Source organism: Mesoplodon bidens (genome assembly GCF_964165515.1).
Source record: "Mesoplodon bidens genome assembly, contig: HAP1_SCAFFOLD_96, whole genome shotgun sequence".
Taxonomy (NCBI): Eukaryota; Metazoa; Chordata; class Mammalia; order Artiodactyla; family Ziphiidae; genus Mesoplodon; species Mesoplodon bidens.
The window spans coordinates 526,977-553,883 of record NW_027671845.1 but is presented as its reverse complement, the minus strand read 5'-3'; the positions used below and the strand labels follow the sequence as shown (position 1 = coordinate 553,883).

Here is a 26,907-nt window from a genome sequence, read left to right as displayed (position 1 = left end):
ACCAGTTTGTCTTCTGAATTCTACAGGTGCTTCAAAATTCTACATGTCCAGAACTAAAGTCTTTTCCCCACTTCAGTTCTTTATCCCCTATTTCCAAACTCAATGATACCACCACCCAACCTTAGTCACACAGATGGGGGTTCAGCCTCCGCCTCCTACTTCTTCCGTACTTCCCAAGGTCAAGTCTTGCTGGTAATTTCCTAAATACAGTTAGAACTTATTTCCTCCCTTCATTTATACCTTATTTCAGACCCCTTTCTTCTTGCTATTACCTGGTCTAGAAGTTACGAAATTGCTCTTCGGTGGAACCAGTTGTTAGACATTCTATTAAAAAAGGACTCTAGGGTCAAATAGCTTTGAGGATGGCTGTGTACCATACGCCTGCTGTGACGATCCAGAATGAACATTAGCCTACAGCAGCCCCGAGAAGCTGTACAGTAAAGGAACCTGATTAACTCTACTTAAGCCAGGTTCTCCCTTCTGCCGGCCTATAAACCTTTCAGTAGGGACAGGAGAGGAGGTGGCAGCGTGAAAATCCCACTTGAAAATATAAAGCACTGCTCCTCAGAAGAGTGGGGCATAATTATCTCCAGGCTTCTTCAGATTCCTCATCCATACTGACGTCAGTGGTCTAAAATGCCACCCGAACTTGTCCTTTCCATTCTTAGCTATTTTCTGAGGAAACCAGCTCCACGCACATGGTTGGTTAAGACATGCTCTCCTCCTCCTCGCTGCCTCCTTTAGGGGCACTTGCCGCTGCCTGGGGACACTGCACTGATCCTCCAGAGCCTGTGCCTGTGGCTCTGTAACACACCCCTCGCACACTCACGGCTCTGGACTTCCGCTGTCCACTCTGCCTTGAGTATCCTTGCCTTTCACCGGCTGACTCACCAGTTTCTCACGAGTCCTTTAAGACTTAGCTTAGGGACTGCCCCTTTTGATGACTTTTCTTTGCCTCACGGCTCCCCCTCTTCTTCCACAAACACTGACTAAACGCCCTGAATATGCCCGTCACAGCAGGTCACGTGCAGGATGAGACATCTGCTGTGCGTCTTCCCCTCTGACTCCACTGCTAAAGGGCCAACACTACATCTTGCTCATTGTTTCACTCCTCTAACACTCAACCCATGACTAATGAACTAACTAGTACTGTAGTAGCCCTCTTAGTAACAATCAGGCAGGACCTTCTACAAGAAATCTGACACTCCAGCTTTTCTCTGATCTCACCTTTCACTCTGATTGAACTAAAGACTTATCTGTACATGTTTTACCAGGGAGACATAATTTAATCCAGAGATGTGTCATCACATACTCTTACATACTCTGCCGTTTAAAAATTCTGCTCACAATGGGGGAAGGAGACAGGTGTGCTTTCTGACAGCCCCACTGTTTTTGCACTTCTAGTGGTCACTGGCTTCTCTCTGTGCCTTCCTTATACCCTTCTTAACAAGGGAACAGGATAACAAAGTAATTAAGAGCCTGGTTACAGCCTATGTGTGAACAGAAACATAAACAGGGACATAGAGAATAGACTAGCGGTTGCCAAGGAGGAGGGGGTGGGAGAGGGTTGGATTGGGAGTTTGGGATTAGCAGATGCAAACTGGTGTATATACAGGATGGATAAACATAAAGGTCCTACATGGGACTTCCCTGGTGGCGCAGTGGTTAAGAATACGCCTGCCAATGCAGGGGACATGGGTTCAAGCCCTGGTCCGGGAAGATCCCACATGCCAGAGAGCAACTAAGCCGGATGTCACAACTACTGAAGTCCAGGCACCTAGAGCCCGTGCTCTGCAACAAGAGAAGCCACCACAATGAGAAGCATGTGCACCTCAACTAGAGGAAGCCCGAGTGCAGCAACAAAGGCCAAACACAGCCAAAAATAAATACATACATGCATTTATTTTTAAAAAGTGCATGTATTTAAAAAAAACCCAAAAAGTTCCTACTGTAGAGCACAGGGAACTATATCCTATATCCTGTGATAAACCGTAATGGAAAAGAATATGAAAAAGAATGTACATAAATGTGTAACTGAGTCACTTTCCTGTACAGCAGTAATTAACACAACACTGTAATTCAAGTGTATGTCAATAAAAAATAAAATTTAAAAAAATTGCCAGAAAAATAGTCACATAAGGGGAACTTCCCTGGTGGTCCAGTGGTTAAGACTTTGCCTTCCAATGGAGGGGGTGAGGGTTCAATCCCTGGTCGGGGAGCTAAGATCCCACATGCCTTGAGGCCAAAAAACCAAAATATAAAACAGAAGCAATACTGTAACAAATGCAATAAACACTTTAAAAATGGTTGACAGCATAAAAAATCTTTAAAGAAAAAATTCACATAAATCAGAAACAAATGAAAGATAATAAAGTCCATACATTAAAAAAAAAAAAGAGCATGGGTTCGGGTCACATTGCAACTTCCCACTTACTTATAGCTGTGTAATTCTGGGCAACTCACATAATGTCTCCTCAGACTGTTCATCTATAAAATGGGGATGGTAAGAGTTCCCTACCTCAGAGCGTTGCTGTAATCCATAAACACGGTTAAGTGCCTTGGTAAATGTTTGAGGCTCTCTGGTTATTATGAATTAAAATATGTCAATGGCTTCTGGCCGTGTGATTTATATAATAGTTTGATGTTTAACCAAATGGTAAAACTATTCCATTTATTATTCCCATCTCTTTTTAACCCTTAGCCTGCTTTGTTGTTTATGTTTTCTGCCACCACAGAGTGCTAGTTCCAGGAGAGTAAAGGCTTTATTTTGTTCACTGCTGAAAGCAACAGCACCCAGAAAAGTACTGTACATATGAAGCCCTCAGTAAACACTAGCTGAATGAATGGTGCAAAGTGTTACAAGGAAAAGTACACCCAAACTTTCATTATAATAAAAAAGTATAGATAAAAAAATCTTTCTCTAATGGCTTCCAGTCAAGTAACTGAAAACACCATATGCTATAATAATAACATAAGTAATTTATGAAAATTTGAAGGCAAAAACATAATTTTAAAAGATTTAGACCTACGTTAGGTGTGATAGAGTATGGATGCTTTCTTGAAATTCACAATCAGATCCAAGAGTATCACTTTCAGACTGTTCTAGTACACTGAGTTTACTTTTAGTTGTCTTTGATGACACAGTCACTATTCTACTCTCTTTCTTAACAGAAATGTGTTTTCTCGAAGACTCACTTTTAATTGGTTTATTAACCAAAGAATTATTTTGCCCAATTCCTTTGCTTTTCTGCTTTACAGGTGAGTCAGAGCAGGAATGCAGGTCCTTCCCAGGTTGTTTCTTAGCAGAGTAGTTTTTGGTCTATTCACCTGCTTTGCTCATTTTCTCTGAAGAAGACCTGCTATTTCTAGATAATTCCTCTTCTTTTCTTTGACTTCCAGTTCCAGAAATGACGTCTGCTGAAGGAGAATATGTTCTAGCAATGAAATCTTCAAAAGACTCCTGCCGCTGCTCTGTGACTGGGACCCCCAGGTTGTCTTTGGAAGTTTCTAAGGCCTCCTGAGTAGACGCTGGGACACGGAAGGAGTCGAGAGGCAAAGGAATCCTAGCATCACCTGTAATTTTCGGGAAGTGGAGGGGAAGACAAAAGACAAGACAAAAATTCAGTGATGAACAAAGCCAACCATTAAAAAGTAGAGTTCAAAACTTCAGTGTTACTCTGTAATCTTATTATTAACACAGTCAATTGATTAATCAGAAGATTTCAGAGCCAGTTTTTTTTGTAATTATATCTTGCCAAGTGATTCTCAGCTTAACCTAGCTATATCCAAGGCTATGTCCGCTACGTTTTCAGACTTTGGTGATTGGGGTAGTTATTACCCATTTCCTTTCCCTCACTAAAAATAAAACCCTATTCTGTAAGGTAATTAATGTCTTTTCTATCCTCCAGGCACATGTAAACCGTATATAGTTTGTGACCAGACTGTGTTCTCAAGCTGTCAGTTCCCAAGACCACTCTGAGATGGGCTGATGGGGGCTCCAAGTGAGGCTGGAGGAAAAGCTGACAGGTTTTCCCCTCCCATTCCCATAACCAGGTGATTCACTCTAATATGTTACCTATTAGCTATGTCTGGACTACTTATTTTAAAAATTATATCAGTATGTGTACCTTCATTAGTGTTCCTTCATTGTAAGCTGACTGCATACAAATAGAAACCTAGATAAAATATGAACAGAATAGACATTTATACAATTTAAAATCTGGATATATTTTCTCTAATGTCTTCTTTCTTCATTAAGGATAGTTTGCTTTAACTCATAAATTTTCTCAAGAACTTCCAGTCTCCTTATTTACAAAAGTACAGTATCATGAAATGGGCCCACATTTACTAATCTCAGATTTCGAAAGGATTCCAGAGTCTTCTAGCTCCCGGGCATGTGAACTATTAGAGACTGATCGTTATTGTTTTCTCGCTGACTTGGTCATTTCCTTTTTGCTAATCACTCTTAGAATCATTAAGTGCTGTTCTGTCCATTTACTTGGCTATTTTGCATTTGTTATGGGGCACCCTGTTTTGATTCTGATTTTCCTTCTTCAAGTGCCTTCTTTTCTTCTTTAGGTGGACTACTAACAGGAGAATTCATCTGGGGACGACCTAGTAAATGAAAATCTGACTGATCTATACCAGCCATTGTGGCCAACTGCCCAAGGCTAGACGAGAGGAGGAAAGGAGAAAAGACAAAGGTTATTATAATCACAGAAGAGCAGTTTAGATTTCCCCAGACTTACAATCATGAAATACTTCTAAAATCTTTTTTTTTTTTTTTTTTTTTTTTTTTGCGGTACACGGGCCTCTCACTCCTGTGGCCTCTCCCATTGCGGAGCACAGGCTCCGGACGCGCAGGCTCAGCGGCTATGGTCACGGGCCCAGCCGCTCCGCGCCATGCGGGATCCTCCCAGACCTGGGCACAAACCATAGCCCCTGCATCGGCAGGCGGACTCTCAACCACCCCGTCACCAGGGAAGCCCTACTTCTAAAATCTTAAAAGCTAACATCCTACTCCAGACTACAAGCCTCTCTCTCCCCCAAATCCTCAGCCATTTCCAGATTCATCCTCTAGGAGACATCCCACTGTCTCACTAGAAGCTTCAATATGTTCCATGCACCCTGTCCACTGCCTGTCACACCTCCATTCCTACACTTCTTTACCACCTTTCCTCCAGTTTCCAAGAATGTGTTTGTTCCTTCCTTCCCAACACCAACACCAATTCATTCACTGACAAAACACCACTCCATCAACTATCAATCTCCATTTCCCTCTTTCAGCAAAATTGCTCCCGGTTGAGAACCACTGACCTATATCTCCCCTGCAGATTAATAATCATTTTTATGTCTAAGGCAAAGATAACTTTAATTCAAACTTATCAAACAAGCAAAAGAAGTGAAAGATAGGAAAATTCTTATGCATTCCCGACTATTTTCAATGAAAACTGCCTTTAATTTAGTCTTTACAAAACAACTATACCTACTAATTACTCTGTCTACAGGTTACTCTTTTATAATGGGCTCCCCACTCTACCAAAGCAGGCTTCCCTATTTGCATTTCTTAAAAAATTTAATTCCTCATTTTAAAATGTCAACTATATTACCTATAATTACACTAAATTTGGCTAAATATAGCCACGTAAGTGATGAAAATTGCTCCAGTTCCTCAGCAAACTACCATTAGAGTCGCAAAGAGAAGAATGCCATGAAGAGAAATGAACTAACCCAGCATCTTTAAGGAGAACCAGGAAAGCATGGAACTTCTGAAAAGAATTCTCAGTGCTGCCCCAAACACCTTCATCATCCAGGATCATGCTTGTCAATGAGTGGGCATGAAGGGCTTCAGACAAAGAGAAAGTTGTGTTTCTTAACTGGGCATTTTCATGTTCCAGCTATACAAGAAGACTGAAAACGTCTGACATGATTTTTTCTCATTGTCATCAAAAGTAGTCTTGCCTTGGGCTTCCCTGGTGGCGCAGTGGTTGCGAGTCGCCTGCCGATGCAGGGGACACGGGTTCGTGCCCCACTCTGGGAAGATCCCACATGCTGCGTAGCGGCTGGGCCCGTGAGCCATGGCCGCTGAGCCTGTGCGTCCGGAGTCTGTGCTCCGCAACGGGAGAGGCCACAACAGTAAGAGGCTCACATACCGCAAAAAAAAACCCAAAAAACAACAAACAAAGAAAAAGTAGTCTTGCCTAGTTTCAAGGAACAAAACTAAAACACTCAAAATGTAATTATTTTATAATTAATGTAACCCTCCGCCAGTAAAGACAGAGACCATATCACATAATAACCAAAGCCCACAGGCACCCAACAAAGTTTCCTATATAACCCTTAGGTGGTATATAAATAAACCCAAGTTACCGTTTTATTAATGATCTTTCACAAAAGATCACATTTCTAACTGGTTCAATTCATAATGGAGCCTCATTCCACATTAGAAAATGACCTGCTTTAAGTTTCCCTTAAATTAGAAAGTGAATTATAGAATCTGATTTGAACAAAACATATTACAACTCTGATGAATGTTAAGAATTAACTTTAGTGAGTAAAATATCTAATGCTTACGTTTAAAAGTCCTAAATCATACCCAACCCAATTTATTAAATGTACGATCACCAATATTTTCTTTGGCTTCTTCAACATATTCACCCCCGTGCACTCTTCCCCTTCCGCTCAGCATCTACGCACTTAAAACCCCCTGTAAGCTCAACTCTCGTATTTCTCAGAAAGGCCGTTAATGTTCATGATGCCCCTTTTGCCTTACATGAGCAGGTGTTCAACATTTATTGAATGAGTGTCTGCCAATCCAATGGATGCACTTTCAAAAATTCCTCCCTACACTCACCCTGTGATAAATTATATTTAGATAGAACTTTTTAGATTATGCCCTGCTTTCATGCACATTACCTAATGTAATTCTCATAGTATATATTTTTATCTTTCATTGCATTCTTAGAAGTTTTCCAATATCTTAAATTTATTTAAATGATTCACTTTCCTAATTCATTGCCAGGAGAGTCTCATCATGTCTTTTATGTTACTGTATATACAATACATGCACAGAAAGTGCCTTCTTGAATCAAAGAATCATGAACAGGAAATAAACTAATGTCATATAAAAGCACACACACACATACACAAAACGAGCTTTTCACATCTTTAAAAACATGCTTTCTGGAATATAGATCATATGATCACTAAATACCAGTAAATGCAAAAGTCCATATGATACCACCAATTTGCAACATATTACAGTTTTAAAGCTTACAAAATATGTGTATATGGCTTAAAATCAAATCAAAATAAACCAAAACACTCTCAAAAGCAGATGAAACGTGTTTACCTCACTGACTCGTCTATCAGCCTTCAGTCTTATTACTCTTTCCTCCTTTAACTGCTTTAGGCACTCCTCCAGGGTTTCCTAAACAAACAGAGTCAATATTATAAGTAATTCATAGTATAATATCCAAAAGCCTTTCCAGCTATTGGTCTCATCAGGATTTAGGGGCAGAGCCAGAAGTGAACTCAGATTTTAGTCTGCTACTGGTCATATTATACCATGCCAGTGAAATGAATGATCAAAATCTATCCAATTTGCAAAGATTTATTTAAATTCCACTCTTTCCAACATAAATTTGTGGCAGCCCACCATAAAAGGCATATGCATATAACATAGTAAGTCAGAAATAAGAAATTACGACCAAGAAAGAAAAATTCTATTTTTATTTGTGGGTCTCTTTATAGCAGGAAGTCCTATTAACGAACCTGCTTAGCATACCTGAATTGCATAATTGCAGATTCAAAAGCATGTTTTAAAAAAGTAATCACTTTTAAAGCAATTTACAGTCAAGCACTGTTCCTGGAGTTCCCTGGGTATTAAATAATCGAATCATCAAAACCCTAAGAGGGGGCTTCCCTACTGGCACAGTGGTTAAGAATCCGCCTGCCAGTGCAGGGGACACGGGTTCGAGCCCTAGTCCAGGAAGAACCCACATGCCGCAGAGCAACTAAGCCTGTGCGTCACGACTACCGAGCCTACGCTCTAGAACCCACGTGCCACAACTCCTGAAGCCTGCGCGCCTAGAGCCTGTGCTCCGCAATAAGAGAAGCCACCGCACCGCAACGAAGAGTAGCCCCCCGCTCGACGCAACTGGAGAAAGCTGGCGAGCAGCAACGAAGACCCAACGCGGCCAAAAATAAATTTATAAAACAAAAAACCCTACGAGGAAAGAACGATCACTAACTCCATGTTATTTTACAGATGAGGGAAACAGAGGCAGAGAAGTAGAGTAAGTAGAGCAGCACAGCCAAGGTCACACCACTAAGTAGCAGAGCCACACTGTGGACTCAGGAAGCTGGCTGCCATTCCTGCTCACGGCGGTGGTAGTCTTCCCTTCACCAAGGTCACTGAAATAAAATGAACACTGATAAACTATCTTAGGAGTTTTAGGAGCTAAGACACTTCGGTCCTTGAAGTGGGGACACTGCTTGCAATAGGCAGAATTCTGACAGAGCCTCCAAGATGACCACTTACTGAAGTACACAAACCTTCCACTTATCCAATCAAACTCTAAATGTAGGTGCTGTAGTGAAGGGATTTTGCACATGGAATTAAGGTTCAAAATCAGTTGATCTTTTAAGATAGGGAGATTACTTTAGGTGGATGTGGCCTACTCAGGCACCCCACGAAAAGGACCTGAACTCTTCCTGAATTGAAGTACAAAAGGGACAAGAGGGAGACTCTCCATTGCTGGCTCTGAAGAAGTCCAATGCTGCGGCAGAGAAGGCAAGCGAGAGGCCTCTAGGAGCTGAAACTCTCCCCCGACTGACAGCCAGCAAGGAAATGGGGACCTCTGTCCTGCAACTCCAGAATCTGAATTATGCCAACAAGCCGGAAGAAGCCTGTAGGCATTCTTTCCCAGAGCCTCTGGACGCTAACACAGCCAGACTGACATCTTGATTTCAGCTCTGTGGCCCACACAAACTATGGTGAACATCCAACGTTTGGGGCTCAATATCTTACACTTAAATTTCACGTGCTTTAACACTCTCAGGAGGGAACCCACATGTTCCCGTGTGTATCTGAGCAGGAAGCCCAGTCACGCTGTGCCTGGACTTCTGACCTACAGAACTCTGAGCTAGTCAAATAGGTATTGTTTTCAGTCAGTAAGAGTGTAGTAAAAGAATTAATATTCTACTCAACCTCCAGGTTCGTGAACAAAATAAATGATTGTCATTGTTTTAGGCCACTGTTTTGGGGTGGTTTCTTACGCAGTGATAAACAATCATAATACCTATACTTATGAAAACAGTAAGGTATATTTATACATGTTAACTGCTTTGAACAATCACTTAAAGAATGAGGAACTCTATTACCTGCCATCATTGGGAGAGGAGCTGGTATCACTTTCTGGAGAGTAGCTTTTGGTACCTAACAACAATCCTACATCAGGAGTTTACCCTAAGGAAATCAAAGATGTGGGCAAAGATTTATCTACCAACATGATGTCATAAGATTGTTGATAACCAAACCCTAGAAGAAAGCTAAGAGCCTCCGAATTGGGACTGGTTTAAATAAAAAGAGCTCATCGTCTGAAGGAATGCTCTATGAAGCCACTAAGAATGACAAGAGGTCTCAACCAGAGTTCATGAATGGGCTTCAGGAGTGCTACATTCAAAATATATCTGTGCGTTTTTCCTGGGAGATGATGCATAAGCTTAATCAAATTCTCTGATGTAGAAGAGTAGTTAGTGACATGGCAAAATATTTCTGATACTTTTTTAAGACAAAAGAACAGATTAGGTGTGTGTACATGCAGAGGTGGCTTTTATTTCCTTCAAGAAGTTATTCATTGTTTTCAAACATTTGCTCAATGAACATATATTTTTATATTCAGAACATGTTTAAAAAATTGACAGTCTAAGAACTTCAAATTCTTTAATGTTTCATTACTAAAGCCAGTCAAGTTTTCAATGGGGAAAAAGGGGAAAAAATTGCAAAATTCCTCTACTTTTAATATAATGGTTTAGTCAATCTTCTAAAACTGATTTCAAAGAAATTCTAAACAAATAAACAAAAAAACAAAAAACCCTCAGCACGGTCAGAGGAAAGTAGACTAAAATTCCTGACTGGTTCTAAATAGCACATCAAAGTGCAATTACATGCAACAGTTTCTCCCTCTAATGGAGGGAATTAGAACACAGTGTTCAATTTTTGTGAAAAAGTGTACCCTCCTCCTACAAAATATTCAGAATTCATGTCCCTTACATGGAAATATGGAACCAAAAAAGTTAGAAAGTAAAATTGCTTGATATTCTATTACTTAAGTAAGACTAATGATAAGGCTTTGGAATAATTTTCCTTCCTTCCATCTGCTCTCCATTCCACCCTTCTGTACACCAGCTAGGGTGATTTTTCTGGGGCAAAGCTCCCATCATATTGGATATCAAATTTTATGTTCAACTTTTCTCCATTTAACATTGTAATCAATCATTTCTCATATAATCAGGGGATTCATAACCTTGATTTTTTTGTGTGGGCTACAAAATATTCCACTGAGTGGGTTTACTGGTTAACCATTTTACAGATTTAAATTCTTTCCAACTTTTCAGTATTATCAGACAAAATAACCGTTTTTATGCATGAAGGCTTTTTTCCATATTGAGAATAACATTCTTACAATAAATCCATAAAAATGAGTTTGAGATCAAAGCAAATGAACATTTTTAAGGCTCTGAGGTACCTATCTCCAGACTTCTTTCCAAAAGATTTCTGAGATTTTACACTGCCATCAGCGATGTATCACTTGGTATATAACCTCTACTGTAACTGTTGGCTTACTTCCTCACTTAGAGTGCAAGTTATTTGAAGATAGGGGGTGTATTTTATTAAGTGTTTATCCCCAGCACCTGTGCCTAGCACAACGTAGACGGTCAATAAATAATTGCTTAATAAGGGAAATCCCTGCCACACACGTACATATAAGATGTACGTGTGTGAAAGACAGACTGTGTGTTTTTCTCTAACTGGATAGATGAAAACTTGTCATCTTCTTTAATGTGCAATTTTTTTGCTTATAATTAGTAATTAAATTTCTCTTTTAGATTATATTGTAAATATTCAGATTCTCTGAGGCAAATGGGCCTGGCACTACCCATTAGCTACATAACCTTGGACAAGTTCTATAACTCTAGGCCTCAACTTCCTCATCTATAAAATGGACATAAGCTCCCATATTACAGAGCTCTTGTGAGAATTACATGAGTTAAAACACATATAAAATTAGAAGAGTGCTTGGTACATAGAATATGTGCAATTAATGCTGAATGAATGAACATGCGAATGCAAACAGTAGTGAAGGGCTTCAAATGAAACGGTCTCATCCCACTCCCACATCCAGCACTCAAGAAGCGACCGATTCTTTATGCAGTTTTTAATTGTAAAATACGATATGTGTACTGAGAAGTGCACAGAACAAAACTGTCAATGTGACAAAGAAAAAGAGAATACTTACATAAGCACTACTCGAAGCTGAAAGTATTGATACTTGTCAGCATCGCAAAAACCCCCCATATCCTTTTCTCATCACAAGCTCCTTCCCTCTTCCCGGTTAAACACCAACCTCATTTCTTGACAGTCATTTCCTTTAACCTGCATGCATCCCTAACAAAAGAGTTTAGTTGTGTCAACATCTAACTTTATGTACAGGAATATAGTATATGAAGTCTTTTCTATCTTATTTCTTTCTCTCAACGTTGGTTTAAAAAATTCATCCACATTGCTGCCTGTAGCTCTAGTTCATTCAATTTTATTGCTGGAGAGTTTTCCCACTGTACAAATACACATCATTTATTTAATTTTTGACTCTTAATGGACATTTGGTTTGTTTTCAGTTTGTGCTAATGCAAATCATGGACAGGAATCCTGCTGTACCCGTTATTCTGGTGCATTTACACAGGGCGGGGGTGAGGGCTGCTGGCTCACAGGCTATTTATATACCTTCAGTTGATGGAGAGTGCTAAATGCTTTCCAAAGTAGTTGTGTCGATTTATACTCCAGTATAAGCAGGGTAGAAGATTCCCATAGTACTTCAGGTCTACAATACCTGATACTACCAGACTTTTTATTTATGTATTTGTCAATCTGATTGACATGTAGTTTCCTTGGTTTTGACTCACTTTTCACTTATTACTTCATGAAGTCGTACACTTTTCTGTGTTTACTGGCTGTATGGATTTCCTTTTTTATGAGGTTTACATCAAATATTGTTATTTTTTATTATTTTATTATTATTATTTACTTTTGGCTGTATTGGGTCTTCGTTGCTGCGTGCAGGTTTTCTCTAGTTGCGGCGAGCGGGGGCTACTCTTCATTGCGGTGGCTTGTCTTGTTATAAAGCACAGGATCTAGGTGCGCAGGCTTCAGTAGTTGTGGCACGTGGGCTCAGTAGTTGTGGCTCACGGGCTCTAGAGCACAGGCTCCGTAGTTCTGGTGCACGGGCTTTGCTGCTCCGTGGCATGTGGGATCTTCCCGGACCAGGGCTCGAACCCGTGTCCCCTGCCTTGGCAGGCAGTTTCTTAACCACTGCGCCATCAGGGAGGTCCAACTATTGTTATTTTGAATTCTTCTCCATGTCCAAGTAATACTCTTACATGACTATTTTCTCACTAAATTGGAGGCGTTATCAGTTCACTTTCTAACTTACTAATAAGTAAGGGTTTAGTTCCTCTACACTCTTTCCTATGTCCACACTGCTCAGTAAAGTTATGTCATCATGAGTTATTCCACTGCTCATGATCTCTTTGACTTGTAGTCATATACTTAAAAACCTACATTGTTGATCAACTAGAAGCTCTCTCAACGTCACGCTTTGTAAAATGAGGACATTCTTACCATCTTCCCTTTTTTCTACCTCCTGTCTACCTTCCAAACCCAGCTGTTACGTTGTCAAAGTTGAAATTTATATTCTGTTCTATGTGCAGTTAAGTCTTCTGTTACTTGAGAGTCAGTACGGAGTAAGGTTTAAGAGAACAGGCAGAGAGCCTAAACTCAAAGCCTCGATCCAACCTTAAATTAGGTACAGCCTGGGCAAGTTCCTTCCCTGACTTAGCTTCCTGCTCTCAAAAGTGGGAATGATATTAGCACCAACCTCATAAGGCTATTCAGAGGATTAAATGAGTTAATATATGCAAAAACACTTAGAGCCTAATATATGCTAAGTACATACTAGTACACAATACATTTCAGTACATACCAAGTTAATACTAATACATACTAAGTATAGTTTACTTTAGTTATTTGTGATTACATGCAAGTTGGCAATAAAAGCTGCAAACCAAGACAGTATTGCCATTATTACAATGAAATTAATATTGCCCACTGCAGATGTACTGTGTCTCTGTGTATAGACTATACCTCGTTCCATACTGTGCCAGTGTCACTGCCCTTGTGCAGGGTGACCACATACCCCAAGCCGCCTTGGGCTGTTCCAGTTTATACCTGTTGTCCTGATGTTACAGCATTAGAATGCCTCCTTACACTATTGAAGTGTAAGGAGTTTGGACAAGTTCCGGTTTGGACAACAAATTAGATAGGTGGTCATTACCCCTGTGTGTCACTGAAAAGGGGGACATCTATAGTGTCAAGTTGAAGTGGATTCTTCCCTTCCTCACCAATAGTAGGTTAAAAATCAACCATAGTTCAGTGTGCTTCAGCTTTATGTCCGTATAGCCTTTTCTCCTCTGGAGTTCAAGTTCCTTCTCCTCTTCCTCTCCATCCTCCCTTCCAACAGTGCCTAACACCTAGTAAGTACGATATGCCTCAAGGTGTTTCTAAGCTCTCAATCACACAATCAATAGAAGCCTCTCCACTATAGACTAGCTGCAATCTGCACTGAATCCCCTATTACCTTCCTTCTTGGTTTATTGCCTCATTTTGCTGTATTATGTCTATAAATAGCTTAAGGTGTAGCACAGGAGGTCAATTTTTCAAATTTCTTTGGGTACAAAATATCTTCTTCAGCCCCCAAGTATGACTGATAGTTTGGCTGGATACAAACCCCTAGGGTGAAAATTATGTGCCTGAAAAACTTTGGAGGTATCTTTCTAATGCCTTCCAGGATCCATGGTGCTCATGACAAGTATGATAAAGTCAGATTGTAACCTTTTTTTTTAGGTGACCAGTATTTTTCTCTCTGGAATGGATGTATCCTCTCAGTATTTTATTCTATTTTAATTTATTTTTTAAGTATTTGAAAGTTTCACAATGAAGGGTGCCTAGGTATGAGTCTATTCTTACTCATCTTGCATAACTATTTTCAATCTGAGGCCTGATGTCTACTTTCAGCTGTGGGGAATTTTGTTGCCCTTTGACAGCTTCCCTCCATTTTTTTTCTGGGTCTGGACTTTCTAATAGTAACATGTGGGATCTCCCAGATGCAGCCTCTCTAACATATTTCTATCACATTTTCCATTGTGTCTTTCTTTTTTATATACTGAGAAATTTTTTAAATTCCTACTGAATTTATTTCAGCAACCATATTTTCATTTCCAGGAGACCTCTCTTGCTTTCTGACCATTCTCCTTTTCATTAATACCCTAGTCTTATTTTATAGTTGCTAGCTCTTTTTAAACCTCTCTCAGGATGCTAATTAGGGTTTTTTCTTAAATTATTCTGTGCCCTAAATTGTCCCTGGTCCTACTAGGATATGTTTGCACTCTTTCCCCCTCTCTCATGTTGTAAGCTTTACTCAACTAACAGGCAAATGACAGTTATTTTCTATTTAAGAATGAGCGCAGAAAGCTCCCTGAAGTCAACGATTGATTGGCTTCTTATGCAGGAAGAAGCGGGGAGTAACTGTAACAGGATCTCCCCCAAAAACAGTTTTCTAGGGTGTAAAAACTCACAGTAGCTGCCCCAGTTCTCGCCAGTTTCACTGTCTTCAAAATGAAATCATCTCGTTTCAGGAGGGTTAGGGCGGGGCAGGGAGTCCACTCCTCCAAACACATCCCTTCAATGAGCTCCCCTATTGGTCACACTTTTAACTAACTCCACCCTCTCTCCTACATGCGCACCTGAGCATGGGGCTACTTTTTCAGGTGGGGTCAGAATCCTCCTCAGTTGCACGTGGTCCCTGTGCATATTCTAGGTGATGCTTTTCCTCTGTTCTACTGCTTCAGTTTCACACTCTTCCACCTGTCTTCTTTCAAAACTATGTTGAAATCTCTTGATAGTTGTGTGCATATATACTTAAACACTTTGATACCATCATTGTAGTGTCTTGTCAAAACAGAGAAGAGCTAAAAGGGTTCTCAGTGCATTCTGAATCTGCTATTCTGTGGTCCCAGTGTTTAAACTTCTTGGACTTCCCCACTGTCTATTACTGCTTTTACAAATACAATCTCATGGTCTATTCGTGAAGGAAATGAATACACCACATCTAAAATAACAAGGAATGCGGGTTAGATGCTCTAGGGTCTAGTCATACTCTGCCATTTACTAATAAACCACTTACTTTCTACAAATTGTAGGTGCGCATTTATAAAACGAAAGGGAGTAACTCTACATGAACTATAGATTTCTCCTACTCTAACATTTCATAATTTTCTAAGTTCTTTTCTTAAAATTTCTCTATATTATCATTAATTTTAATTAAAAAATAAAAATCTAACTTTCTCTTTTGAAAATCAAAGAGTAGTTCCCGTAGTCCTACAATAATGGGATAATTAGTTCTGAAACCTGTCAAGTGTCATGTTTCATACGAAGAGAAAATCATATTAAATAATTTTAAAAAATTAAACATGGACTTTGTAGCACAAAGACAAGGTCCCCCACAAATGGTGTTCCTTTATTTACTAGAAATGTTCAGCTCTGCATTAAAGTTGAAATAAAATAAATATATTAATTTTGAGGTGCAAAAATTTCTTATAAAAATCAATTTTTCTTTTCTGTCCATACAAACAAAAGTATGGAATGACATTAGAGGTCAGGTTTATTTGGCAATAGAATGTAGCTTCTTGATATTTTTGATTTTAGGAAAGGAGAATATCAACATCAAAACTTTTTTCAACTTTACTTTTATTTAAAATGAGGCCATATTTTCCTCTTATAAAAAGAGAGTTCAACTAGAACTGTCTATTTTCTCATCTGTAAAACAAGAGCACTGAATCAGCTGACTGTATTCATTCAGAACTCAATTTCCTTATCTTATGATCACTAAGCTTCTCCCTAAATCTAATATACTAAGGTTCTAAGGAAAGGAAAATATATTACTAACGACATGTTTTGATTTTAGTTTCTTAGAGTTCAAATGTCCGCCATTCACCTTGGTCTAAGCTTAAGGAACCATTCAAGGGGATACAATGCAGGTGGGAGGAGAAAACAGAACCCTCACACAAGCTGTGCTGTGTTGCAATCAGCCTTCCGTTTGAAAAATAATCTTCTCTAGAGCTTTAAAGTGATAACTTTGTACCTGCAATGCTTCTTGTTTCAAATGGATTTTCTCTGGCTCCTCCTGAACACGTTCTGAGGAATCATCGACCTCTTCGATTTCTGAGGAGGAAGGACTCTCTACTGTCACAGTCACAGGAAATTCTGATGGACCTGAGTGTCACAAGAAGAAGACAGGAAACCACAGAGTTGTTACACTAAAGTGCAAAGAAAGAAGACAAGATTGTATAAAAGACAACACAAGCCAGATACCAAATATCCAAATATTAGAGGACATTTAACAAAAGTGATCTGAGGTATCATTATTTATAAATGTCTCTCACTGCTCTTTAGTGTAAAACAGGCAATGACTAAGTAAAAGTACAGTAACTTATTTTTGCTATGTTACTGTACAGACCTCTGTTGTACGTGGTTAGGATTAGTAATGGGAATTGCCCATATTATTTTATTACGTTTCTTTCACAGAAGCCAAGTGAAGATCCAAGGTAAACATTTTTTCTCAGATCAACTTTATACTGCAAATGAAAAATTTATTCTTCACCATCAGACAAAAACAGTCTGGAAGAAAATGTAGTTTTTCAGAGGAAAATACATCAGTAAAGGGACTGATGAATAATCAGGAAGTCAACATATCTAAGCTGTGAATAATAGACATTAGAATTTAAAAAAATAAATCACATACACATACACAACTAAAACTGACCCATCAAAAATTTCATCTTCTCACCACCCTTAAGCCAAAACTAGGGCAACAATTCTCCCAGCAAGCTTCACTGCCACTGCAATGTTGTTCAATAGGACATTTCCAAACATTTAAAAACTGACCTGGCCACAACCCCATAAAAGTCTACAGATCATAAAGAACTGTGCTGGGATTATAAACCACGCAGAAGACAAGTCACTAGGACATCATTTTGACAACAAGCAGCAAACCCTGCAGCATAGGAAAACCCTAACAGGAGAACGAGGTGCACACCCCTCTCTCTGGGAATGCAAGGCCAGGACTGACACCCAAGATGCTCTTCTCTCAACCTCAGCAGTGGTGCCTTTCACAGAGCAACTATGCAGTCTCCCAAGACCACTGGGAAGGAGAGTCTGATACTGACAGTATTCGCTTGCCACGAGGCCATAAGCGAGGGAATGTGTGTGGTCTTGGTGAGAGAGCAGAGGTTTGGGAGATGTTGCTTTATATTGGCTTTCAGATCAGGAATTTGTACATATAGCCCGCAAACAACGTTTCTTGAAAACATGTGAACATTCTTGAGTATGACAGCTCCATGTGAGGGGTCAGAAATGGCAGTCAAGTTCGTTTCACTGGGTAACAGCTGATTTGCGGACTGGAAAACAGGCTTCCTTGTTTACAGACATAACCACAAGGCTGCCAGGTGTGCACTAAATCCACACAAATACACAGTTGCATTGGGAGAGCGACCAAACATGTTTTACATGGATTTATTTCAGAGAGGGAAATGCTTCATGTAAGGCTCTGTCAGTTTAAAAAGCAAGAAGAATGACCATCCACCTTTCCCAATTCAAGCCCTATATATCATAAATATGATAGCTACACACCACCAACTGATTACATACATCACGAGCTTTGATGAATAGAAAGCCCCTAAAAAGATAGCAACAAAACGAAGTTAGATCTTCATGTAAATACATCACCAGTTAAACCCAGTTAATACAACTATTTAGTAGTATGAACAGTACCCATACAGAATTGTGTATAAAAATAAATAAGCTCAAAACAAGGACCTGGAGGGCTCTGCTACGGAGAAAACAGAACAGAATTCAGCCTACTGGCTTGGTAATCACTCTCTGAACTGCTGAGAGGCCCCTTCAGCTCCTATGTTCAGGATGGTTGAGATTTCAGTCTCACTTCTTTAAATGGTGATATTAATCGTTCTCTAATTTACCCCCCTGTGTGAGGAGGATGGACCTGCGATTAAGTGTCTCAGGAAGAAGACAGGAAACCACAGAGCTGTGAAACTCAAGTGCAAACACTGGGGATTCAACACTATAGTTTATGCAACAGCAATTCACATTACCATTTGCAAAAAAGTAGTCGGTTGTCCAGTGGGGATTAGAAACATCCATTTAACATGAGCAACTGAACAGATATTTTACACAGGAACTACTTCAAGTACTATTTAAAATCAATTCTCTTTGTTTTCTTAAGCAATTGTTAATCCCCAATTTCCTGATTACTACCAAGTAAATCACCTGAAGATCATCTAGAGCCATCTATTTCACTTAGCAAGCCTAAAGCTATAATTCAACCATTTTATTTACTGTTCTGTGACAAAAATTACTATGAACAGCTATCCCCTGGATAAGAAATCAGCTAATGCTAGTTTGACTCACTAAATCTGATTTACTGAGTTAATAAGCCAGTTGATTTAGAATAGGTCTAATGCACATTTTTCATCCATTCTGCATTAAACTATTTCCCATGCCTAAAATGTCTTTTTTCCCATTCATACGTATCCAAATTCCTACTTCTGTGCTGTAGGGCTTCGCTCAACTACACCTGCCTTTAATCAAACTTCTCTCACATGCACAATTGGTGATCATTTTAGTCTCCTCAAGACTCCCACGGAGTTACCTCTGTTGTGACACTTGAGAAACAACTTGAAACTCCCAATTACTTTTAATTTTTCTTCCTTAGAGGGCTCATTAGGCAGAAGCCATGTGTGAGTTACCTTTTTTCCTCTACACAAAATACCAGAGACCACCCACATAATACAAGTTCCAAAATAAAGAACTCTAAATGACTGAAAAAGACAGGGAATGCAAACAGGTTACCTGTTGCTTTTTGCACTTTCTGCAGGACACAATGGCCGGAAACCAGACACTCCAGGTGGTAGCGCTTCAGGAGGGTAACATTCTTTACCAGCAGAGTATTTCCTTCCATTACTTACAGGCTTCTTTGCGGCCAAGACTACGTTTGACAAAGCATGAAAAGAAGGAATCAAGATGCACCAAAGGTCTACAGAGCAAATGTCACACGTGCACACGTCGAAAGGAATCAAAAAGGCACTTGACAACGATGCCAAGCCCATTAAAAAGAGGATCGGTTTTGTACAAAGGTTTTCCATAAGCCAGCATTTTTAAAAAACATAAGTTCTCTACAGTAACAAGTTATTTTAACTAAAACAAAAGTATTGAGATGTGCAGAAATGCAAAAATAAAAGTTTAAAAAAAATCCCAAAGTATGATACATTTTATGTATCATGCAGAAACACTCAAGTTTCCTGAATCTTAGGACACCTTTGGCATTTCTGAATCTCAAGGACACAGAAACACAGATACACCCATGACTTCTGCCAAACAGAATCTTCAGAAGTAGACCAAAAGTTAAATTTAAGATGAATTTTTCTATGTAAAAACAATACAAGTTATAAGGCTGCAAGTTGCTGGGGGGTAGGTGAGTCAATTTTACCCTCCTATAAGCCTGTCAACCTTCACTGCTCCTTTGATTTCATATAGAAAACGCACAAAAAAACAAATGAAACCCACTGGATGAAAGAGTGAAATGTGGAGACTTACCCTATATTTCAGTAGTAAAGAGGCAAGTATCTTTATAGGAAACATTTGGTTGCAAAAACTAGACCTACGTGTTAATATTTTACTTAGAACAAGCCATATATTAAAATTCACATTTAAATATTTAATTTGAATTTACTGAAAACAAACATCATAGGTTAAAATGGTTATATTTATCCTTCAAAGCTACTATATTTTATGTTATTTTATTTATTTATTTTAATAGATCTTGATTGGAGTATAATTGCTTCACAATTCTGTGTTAGTTTCTGTTACACAACAAAGCGAATCAGCCATATGCATACACATGTCCCCATATCCCACCCTCTTGAGCCTCCCTCCCACCCTCCCTATCCCACCCCTCTAGGTCATCGCAAAGCACCAAGCTGATCTCCCTGTGCTATGCTGCTGCTTTCTACTATATTTTAGCAGCATTAGGATGCAGGGTAAAATGGAGTGTATTCGGTAATATAGGACAAATATTTCATAGAGTGTAGCTTATTGATAATCACCACACGATCCTCTGTGATTTACATGCCTCTTAAAAATATATAGGAGGGCTTCCCTGGTGGCGCAGTGGTTGAGAGTCCACCTGCCGATGCAGGGGACACGGGTTCGTGCCCCGGTCCGGGAAGATCCCACATGCTGCGGAGCGACTGGGCCCGTGAGCCATGGCCGCTGAGCCTGTGCTCCGCAACGGGAGAGGCCACAAAAGTGAGAGGCCCGCGTACCACACACGCACACACACACACAAATATATATATATATATATATATGTATTAAAATTTTTTAAAATTACACTTTTCTTGTTAGGAGATTAAAAAATTTCTAATAAAAGTTCCCATCTTTTATTAGGCATACATAAGTACAATATAAATGTGACACAATTCACACCATTATTTCACCCCTATACTCCCCTGGATCTAGGTATATACCCAGATACTGATTTGGCTTACCTCTATGTCTCCAAATAACTGAGGCAAATACAAAAAAAAAAGCCCAAGAAATAAAATTACTCTTAAAAGAGCTCAATGAGCTTGTATACTGCAGTTACATTTCCACTTTGTTTAATCATGCTAACTAAAAAAAAATGTTTAACTGTTCTCATTCCATGATGCCCTATTATTCTGTACTAATTCTACAGAATTCCAAATATGTTGTACATATACATGTTTTATTTATATATCCTTCCATTTCTAATATCATAGCAAAAGTCAATGTAGCTATTTTAAGAATGCTTTACATAGGATATAAATTTTTAATAATAATATCTAATTAGTGTGATATCACAAATCTTAACTTCTTTGAATGTACTATTTGATTATTAAAATATCACTCTCTTTAGCGGAGGGGGTAGCGGAGGCGCGCGGGAGAATCCATGTCCTTCTTAGAACCGTTCCCTCTAAATACTTTTAAACCAACAGCTCTTGGCGAAAGTCTTCATCCCTTTAAGCCTAAGTTCTCGCGAGACAACAAGACGCCGGATAGCTTAATCGCACGTTGTGCCTGCGCGCGCTGGGGCAGCTCGCACTTCCGCCCGAGGCGTGTTGCGACTCACAGCAGCTGCCGGTCTCGCGTGGTGACGCAGCTGTTTTTTCTCGGCTAGGTCTGCTGTAACGGACGGAGGCCGCCTGAGCTGCGGAGTTGCAGAATCTGGCGTTCGGAGCTGCGGTTCTTGGCGAGATTTCGCGTTGCCCGTCCTCAGCCGTTTCACCGATAATCAGCGGATCGCTTTGCCAAGTGCCGGGAAGAACAAAGGAATTCGGAAGGAGACTCTCGGCTCCCGGCCGCCTTTCTCTGAGTGGCTTCGTTTCCCGCTCGCGCCTGTCCGGAGAAACTGGACTTATAACCGTCACTGGATTGTAAGTACCCGAGGCGAAGAGAGCTCACTACGCCCCGCTTTTTGCGTATCTTTGTTCCGGGAGAGTTTGTGGATTGGGAGTATCTGCTGAGCCTTACTTTCTGTGCCGAAAATCATTCCGTAGGAGCCGCCATTTGCTTTCCCTGCGTTGTCCTGCAGCGGCAGGACAACCTCTATCTAGAGGTTGGAACTTGGCATTGCAGCTAACAGATTTAAATGGACCTGAGTAAGGCAATGCGTCATTAACGACTGGTATTGTCACAGCATATTTAGAAAGACTTGGAACTTAATTCCGAATAGACGCTTAGTTGCTCTTCTACCTAGAACTCTTTGTAATTAAAGACGTCAATTTATAAAGAACTGGCCTTTCTGTTGAAATAGCTGAAATTTTTTAGTGCAACAAGTGGTTATTAGAGAAAAACTGAGTCACAAAGAAGTAAAGATGAGTAAGAGCAAAGATGATGCTCCTCACGAAGTAGAGAGCCAGTTTATCTTACGCCTACCTCCGGAGTATGCCTCTACTGTGAGGCGGGCGATACAGTCTGGTCATGTCAACCTGAAGGACAGACTGACAATTGAGTTACACCCTGATGGGCGTCATGGAATTGTCAGAGTGGACCAGGTCCCATTGGCGTCAAAATTGGTAGATCTGCCATGTGTTATGGAAAGTTTGAAAACCATTGATAAAAAAACCTTTTACAAGACAGCTGATATCTCTCAGATGCTTGTCTGTACAGCTGATGGTGATCTCTATCCTCCTGTTGAGGAACCAGTTGCCACTGCTGATCCCAAAGCAAGCAAGAAAAAGGATAAGGACAAAGAGAAAAAGTTTATATGGAACCATGGAATTACTCTGCCTCTAAAAAATGTCAGAAAGAGAAGGTTCCGTAAGACAGCAAAGAAGAAATATATTGAGTCTCCAGATGTGGAAAAAGAAGTAAAGCGGTTGCTGAGCACAGATGCTGAAGCTGTCAGTACCCGTTGGGAAATAATTGCTGAAGATGAAACAAAAGAAGCAGAAAGTCAAGGCCTTGATATCTCTTCCCCAGGAATGTCTGGCCACAGGCAGGGCCATGACTCATTAGAACATGATGAGCTTCGGGAGATATTCAATGACCTCAGCAGCAGCAGTGAAGATGAAGATGAGACACAGCATCAAGATGAAGAAGATATAAACATCATTGACACTGAGGAAGATCTGGAAAGGCAGCTACAGCACAAGCTAAATGAGTCAGATGAACACCACCAAGAAAACGAGGGAACTAATCAGCTGGTTATGGGAATTCAGAAACAGATTGATAACATGAAAGGCAAGCTCCAAGAGACCCAGGACAGGGCAAAGCGACAGGAGGATCTCATCATGAAAGTGGAGAACCTGGCTCTCAAGAACAGATTTCAGGCTGTGCTGGATGAACTGAAACAAAAGGAAGACCGAGAAAAGGAGCAGCTCAGCTCTTTGCAAGAAGAGCTAGAATCACTCCTAGAGAAGTGAGGAGAGTTTTGATACTTAATTTCATTCCTGACAGTGGTCAGCCTTGAAAGAAAAACTTTGTTTTCATCACCTGGACTAGACAGTAAAACTTTGCAGTAGTTCCCAGTTTCCTCCACTGCCTTCTATTGGATTTGTTTTATAATTGTGAATTTCTATCTCATTTGTTTTTTGGAACCACTTCGGTGGGTGTTTGTCCTGTAGTAAGTAGGAATGTATAGACAGATAAATGTAGGGAAGTTGTAGGATTAGTGGAGTGAACAGTTCAGTTTGGTAATTAATCACAGCTTCACTGCAGGACTTTGCTGCTGTTTCTCCGTTTACCAGAAGCTGCCATTGCTACTCTGTAATGCCATCTGAGATAAATTAGTAGATTCTAGTTTGGTGGCAGTGAAGTTTGTTTACATACGTTTTCCCATGCTGTAGCTATTTTCCCAGTTATTCAAAGCAGTTTTCCACATTTTGCATTGCAAATCATTTCATAAAGTTGTTTTAACAATAAATAAAAGCAAGTAATTTTCACCTTAAAAAAATAAAATATCACTCTTGAAATAACAATTGGCAGACGATCATAAGCTTTTTTTTGACTTCATAAACACTCTTAACAACTTATTTAATACACTATTGTCCAAGCAAGTTGATTAATAGAGAATCAAAAACATACAACTTGAAGTAGAAAAAAAAAAAGCTGTATTTATGAAGATGTTTACAATAGTTTATTTGAGGTTATTTCCAATTTTTCACCAATTTAAAAAATTGACCTACTCAATGAAACCATGTGAATGCAATGTTAAAAAGTATAACTATGAATCACAGAATTTAAATTTAGTATGAAAAGATAAGAATGGCAAATTATATTGAAGCTATGTGGAATTATGTTTATAGACAGCAGGAAGAGAAAATTAAAATGTAAATATTGCTTGATAGGATAATGGGATTAGAGGTGGTCTTTTAAATTTTTCATTTTTATGCTAATACCTTTATAAAACCCAAAAATCTTCAAACAACACATTTTTTAAAAATTGTGGTAAACGACACAAAACAGAAAATTTATAATTTTAACCATTTTAAAGTGGACCGTTCATTGATATGAAGTCAACAAATTTTTAAAACTTTCAGAGGGCACCTGAATAAAAGATGTGTTGTCCACTGGTGATTTTAATGTATCTGGTATATAACTAAAGTCACCACAAAACCCTTTCTGGGAAATTGGCAGATCATAAACATAAAAAATTTATTTTGCTTTTTATTAAACCTTATTGTTTTGCTGTTTCAATATTCAAATTTACTCACAAGAAAGAGTCAGTTTCATATTAGATTTGGTTTCACAAATGCTGCTCCTGCTATTCATTCTTATCACCAAAAAAAAAAAAGACTATTTGTGACTAACGATAATATGTTACAGAAAATAAAAAGTTAAAAGGTTTTCAATCTGCATATCTGGGAACCTAAATTAAAGCATCACACAACATTTTCAAAAACAGAAAAGCCATTTGATTTGACTAAAATCTTAGTTTTAAGATGGCAGAAAGTACCTTGATAATTTTCTTTTAAGAAAGAAAGAAAACCAAGCCATTAAAGAGAAATTCTTCCAAGAGAACTGAAACATGCTATATACCTCTGACTTGGCACTCCTTCTATCTGGAGAACTTGTTTGGTAACTGTTTTCATCACAGAATGATCTAAAGTAAAATGAATTGAAATTAGAGTAATTATTTTCCAATGAGTGGCTATTTCCATTTAAAACCAAAAGCCAACTAATTATTGCTTTTCCCAGACATTTAAATATGAAATCTACATTATATAATTATACACTTATTTCCCCCTTTGTGTATTCTAATTTCTTCCTCAGAAACCTAAGATGCCATCTTGCAGACTGCCCACAGTGGCTACTATTTTGGCAGCAGCAAAGGTCAACTTGAAACATTTTGCATCTGAAGTGGCTTTGGATACCTTTGGATACAAAGTACAGTCTGAGCACCGTCCAGACGCTTAGATACCTAAAGAGCATCTAAGATATCAAACCAGGGCATCCAAGATAACAAACCAAGTCCTGATATTCCCTCAAAAGCTGCTCCTCCCATCAGCTCCCTTCTTCTAAGTGATACTACCCAGTTGCACACATAATCATCAACGACTTGTCTCCTTGTTACTATTTCCTTCATACCTCACATCTATCTGCAGGTCTTGAGAGCTACACCCTCAAAACACAACCTGAATTCAACCACTTTTCATTTGCTGCAAACTTCCAACCTAACCTAGGCCATAAACATCTCTTATTTGGAGCACTGTGATAGTCTCCTAACTGGTCTCCCTGTTCCTCTTTTTTTTTTTTTTTTTTTTTTTTTTTTGCTGTACACGGGCCTCTCACTGTTGTGGCCTCTCTCGTTGCGGAGCACAGTCTCCGGACGCGCAGGCTCAGCGGCCATGGCTCATGGGCCCAGTCGCTCCGCGGCATGTGGGATCTTCCTGGACCGGGGCACGAACCCGCGTCCCCTGCATCGGCAGGTGGATTCTCAACCACTGCGGCACCAGGGAAGCCCCCTGTTCCTCTTCTTTATCCTCCCAAGTCCCTTCTCTATACCAGGTCACCTTATTCAGATACGATTTGGATCATGCCTTTTTCCAGTTCAAACCCCTCTACTCATTTAGAATAATCCACATCTTTACTCTGGCCTTCAAGACTTTACAAGAGCAGACCCCTGGCTAGCTCCTTGACCTCATGTCATACCACACTCTTCTTCACTCGGTACTCTGCCCAGATTGGCCTCCTTGCTTTTCCTTAAATACTCCACCCACCTACATGCCTACATAGTCATTGCCTCCTTGTCCTGGAATGTGCTTACTCCACATCTTCCATGGCTTGCTCCTCTCTTCATTCAGGTCTCCGTTCAAATGCCACTTCTCCAGTGAAGCTGTCCCCTAACAAACCTATCCAATGGAGTCCTACCTGCTCTCCCTCACTCTCCTTACATTAAGATAGTTTTGCACTTCCTACTCTCTAAAATTATATGACTTATCTGTTTACTCATTTCTATCTGATGTCCTTCACTAGAATGTAAGTTCCATGAGGGCAAGACTTTTGTCTGTCTGGTTCACTGCTTTATCCCTAGTCCCTAAACCCGTATCTGGCACACAGAAGATGATTACAAAATTACTTGTGAATCTGACAAATGAATAAAGTACTCCTGGCAAGAATTCAGAGGCTGCACAGGAAAGAAAGAATGCTCTTGGTGGAAGCAGGCTTAGTATCTAGGTTCACCTCTATTCAGAGTAGAGATAAGAAAACTTGACAAGTATAATTCACTTTAGTTAGTACAGTAGCTGCTAAAAACATAAGGGAAGTGCAACACTAGAAAAGTACAGTTGAAGCTTGAACAACATGGGTTTGAACCTCGCGGGTCCACTGACACACGCATAGTTTTCAATACATATGTACTATCGTCCTACATGATCCAAGGTTGGTTGAATCCACAGATGTGGAACCACTGACTATAAACTTATACCCAGATCTTGAACTGTGTAGGGGTCGACACCCCTAACCCCACGTTGTTC

At 39.6% G+C, this 26,907-nt stretch overlaps 1 protein-coding gene and 1 pseudogene across 2 annotated transcripts in view; one reads left to right on the top strand and one right to left on the bottom strand.

Annotated features, from left to right (window-relative positions):
- Positions 1-1,618: 1,618 nt before the first annotated feature.
- The window catches only part of LOC308610912 (centrosomal protein of 78 kDa-like), a 460,151-nt pseudogene continuing 434,862 nt past the window's right edge, over positions 1,619-26,907 (bottom strand). Inside the window, exons 8-17 of the transcript in view lie at positions 24,971-25,034; positions 21,962-22,040; positions 21,502-21,857; positions 19,262-19,479; positions 18,022-18,071; positions 16,479-16,609; positions 7,352-7,429; positions 5,731-5,897; positions 4,499-4,670; positions 1,619-3,589 (exon numbers count right to left, since the gene is read on the bottom strand). The product of the transcript in view is annotated as a centrosomal protein of 78 kDa-like (transcript). The remainder of the gene's footprint in view (positions 3,590-4,498; positions 4,671-5,730; positions 5,898-7,351; positions 7,430-16,478; positions 16,610-18,021; positions 18,072-19,261; positions 19,480-21,501; positions 21,858-21,961; positions 22,041-24,970; positions 25,035-26,907) is intronic.
- Positions 22,135-24,219, top strand: LOC308610925 (transcription initiation factor TFIID subunit 7-like). The gene has a single exon (XM_081259908.1). The coding sequence runs from the start codon at positions 22,306-22,308 to the stop codon at positions 23,353-23,355; it is 1,050 nt and encodes a 349-aa protein (XP_081116034.1). The 5' UTR covers positions 22,135-22,305; the 3' UTR covers positions 23,356-24,219.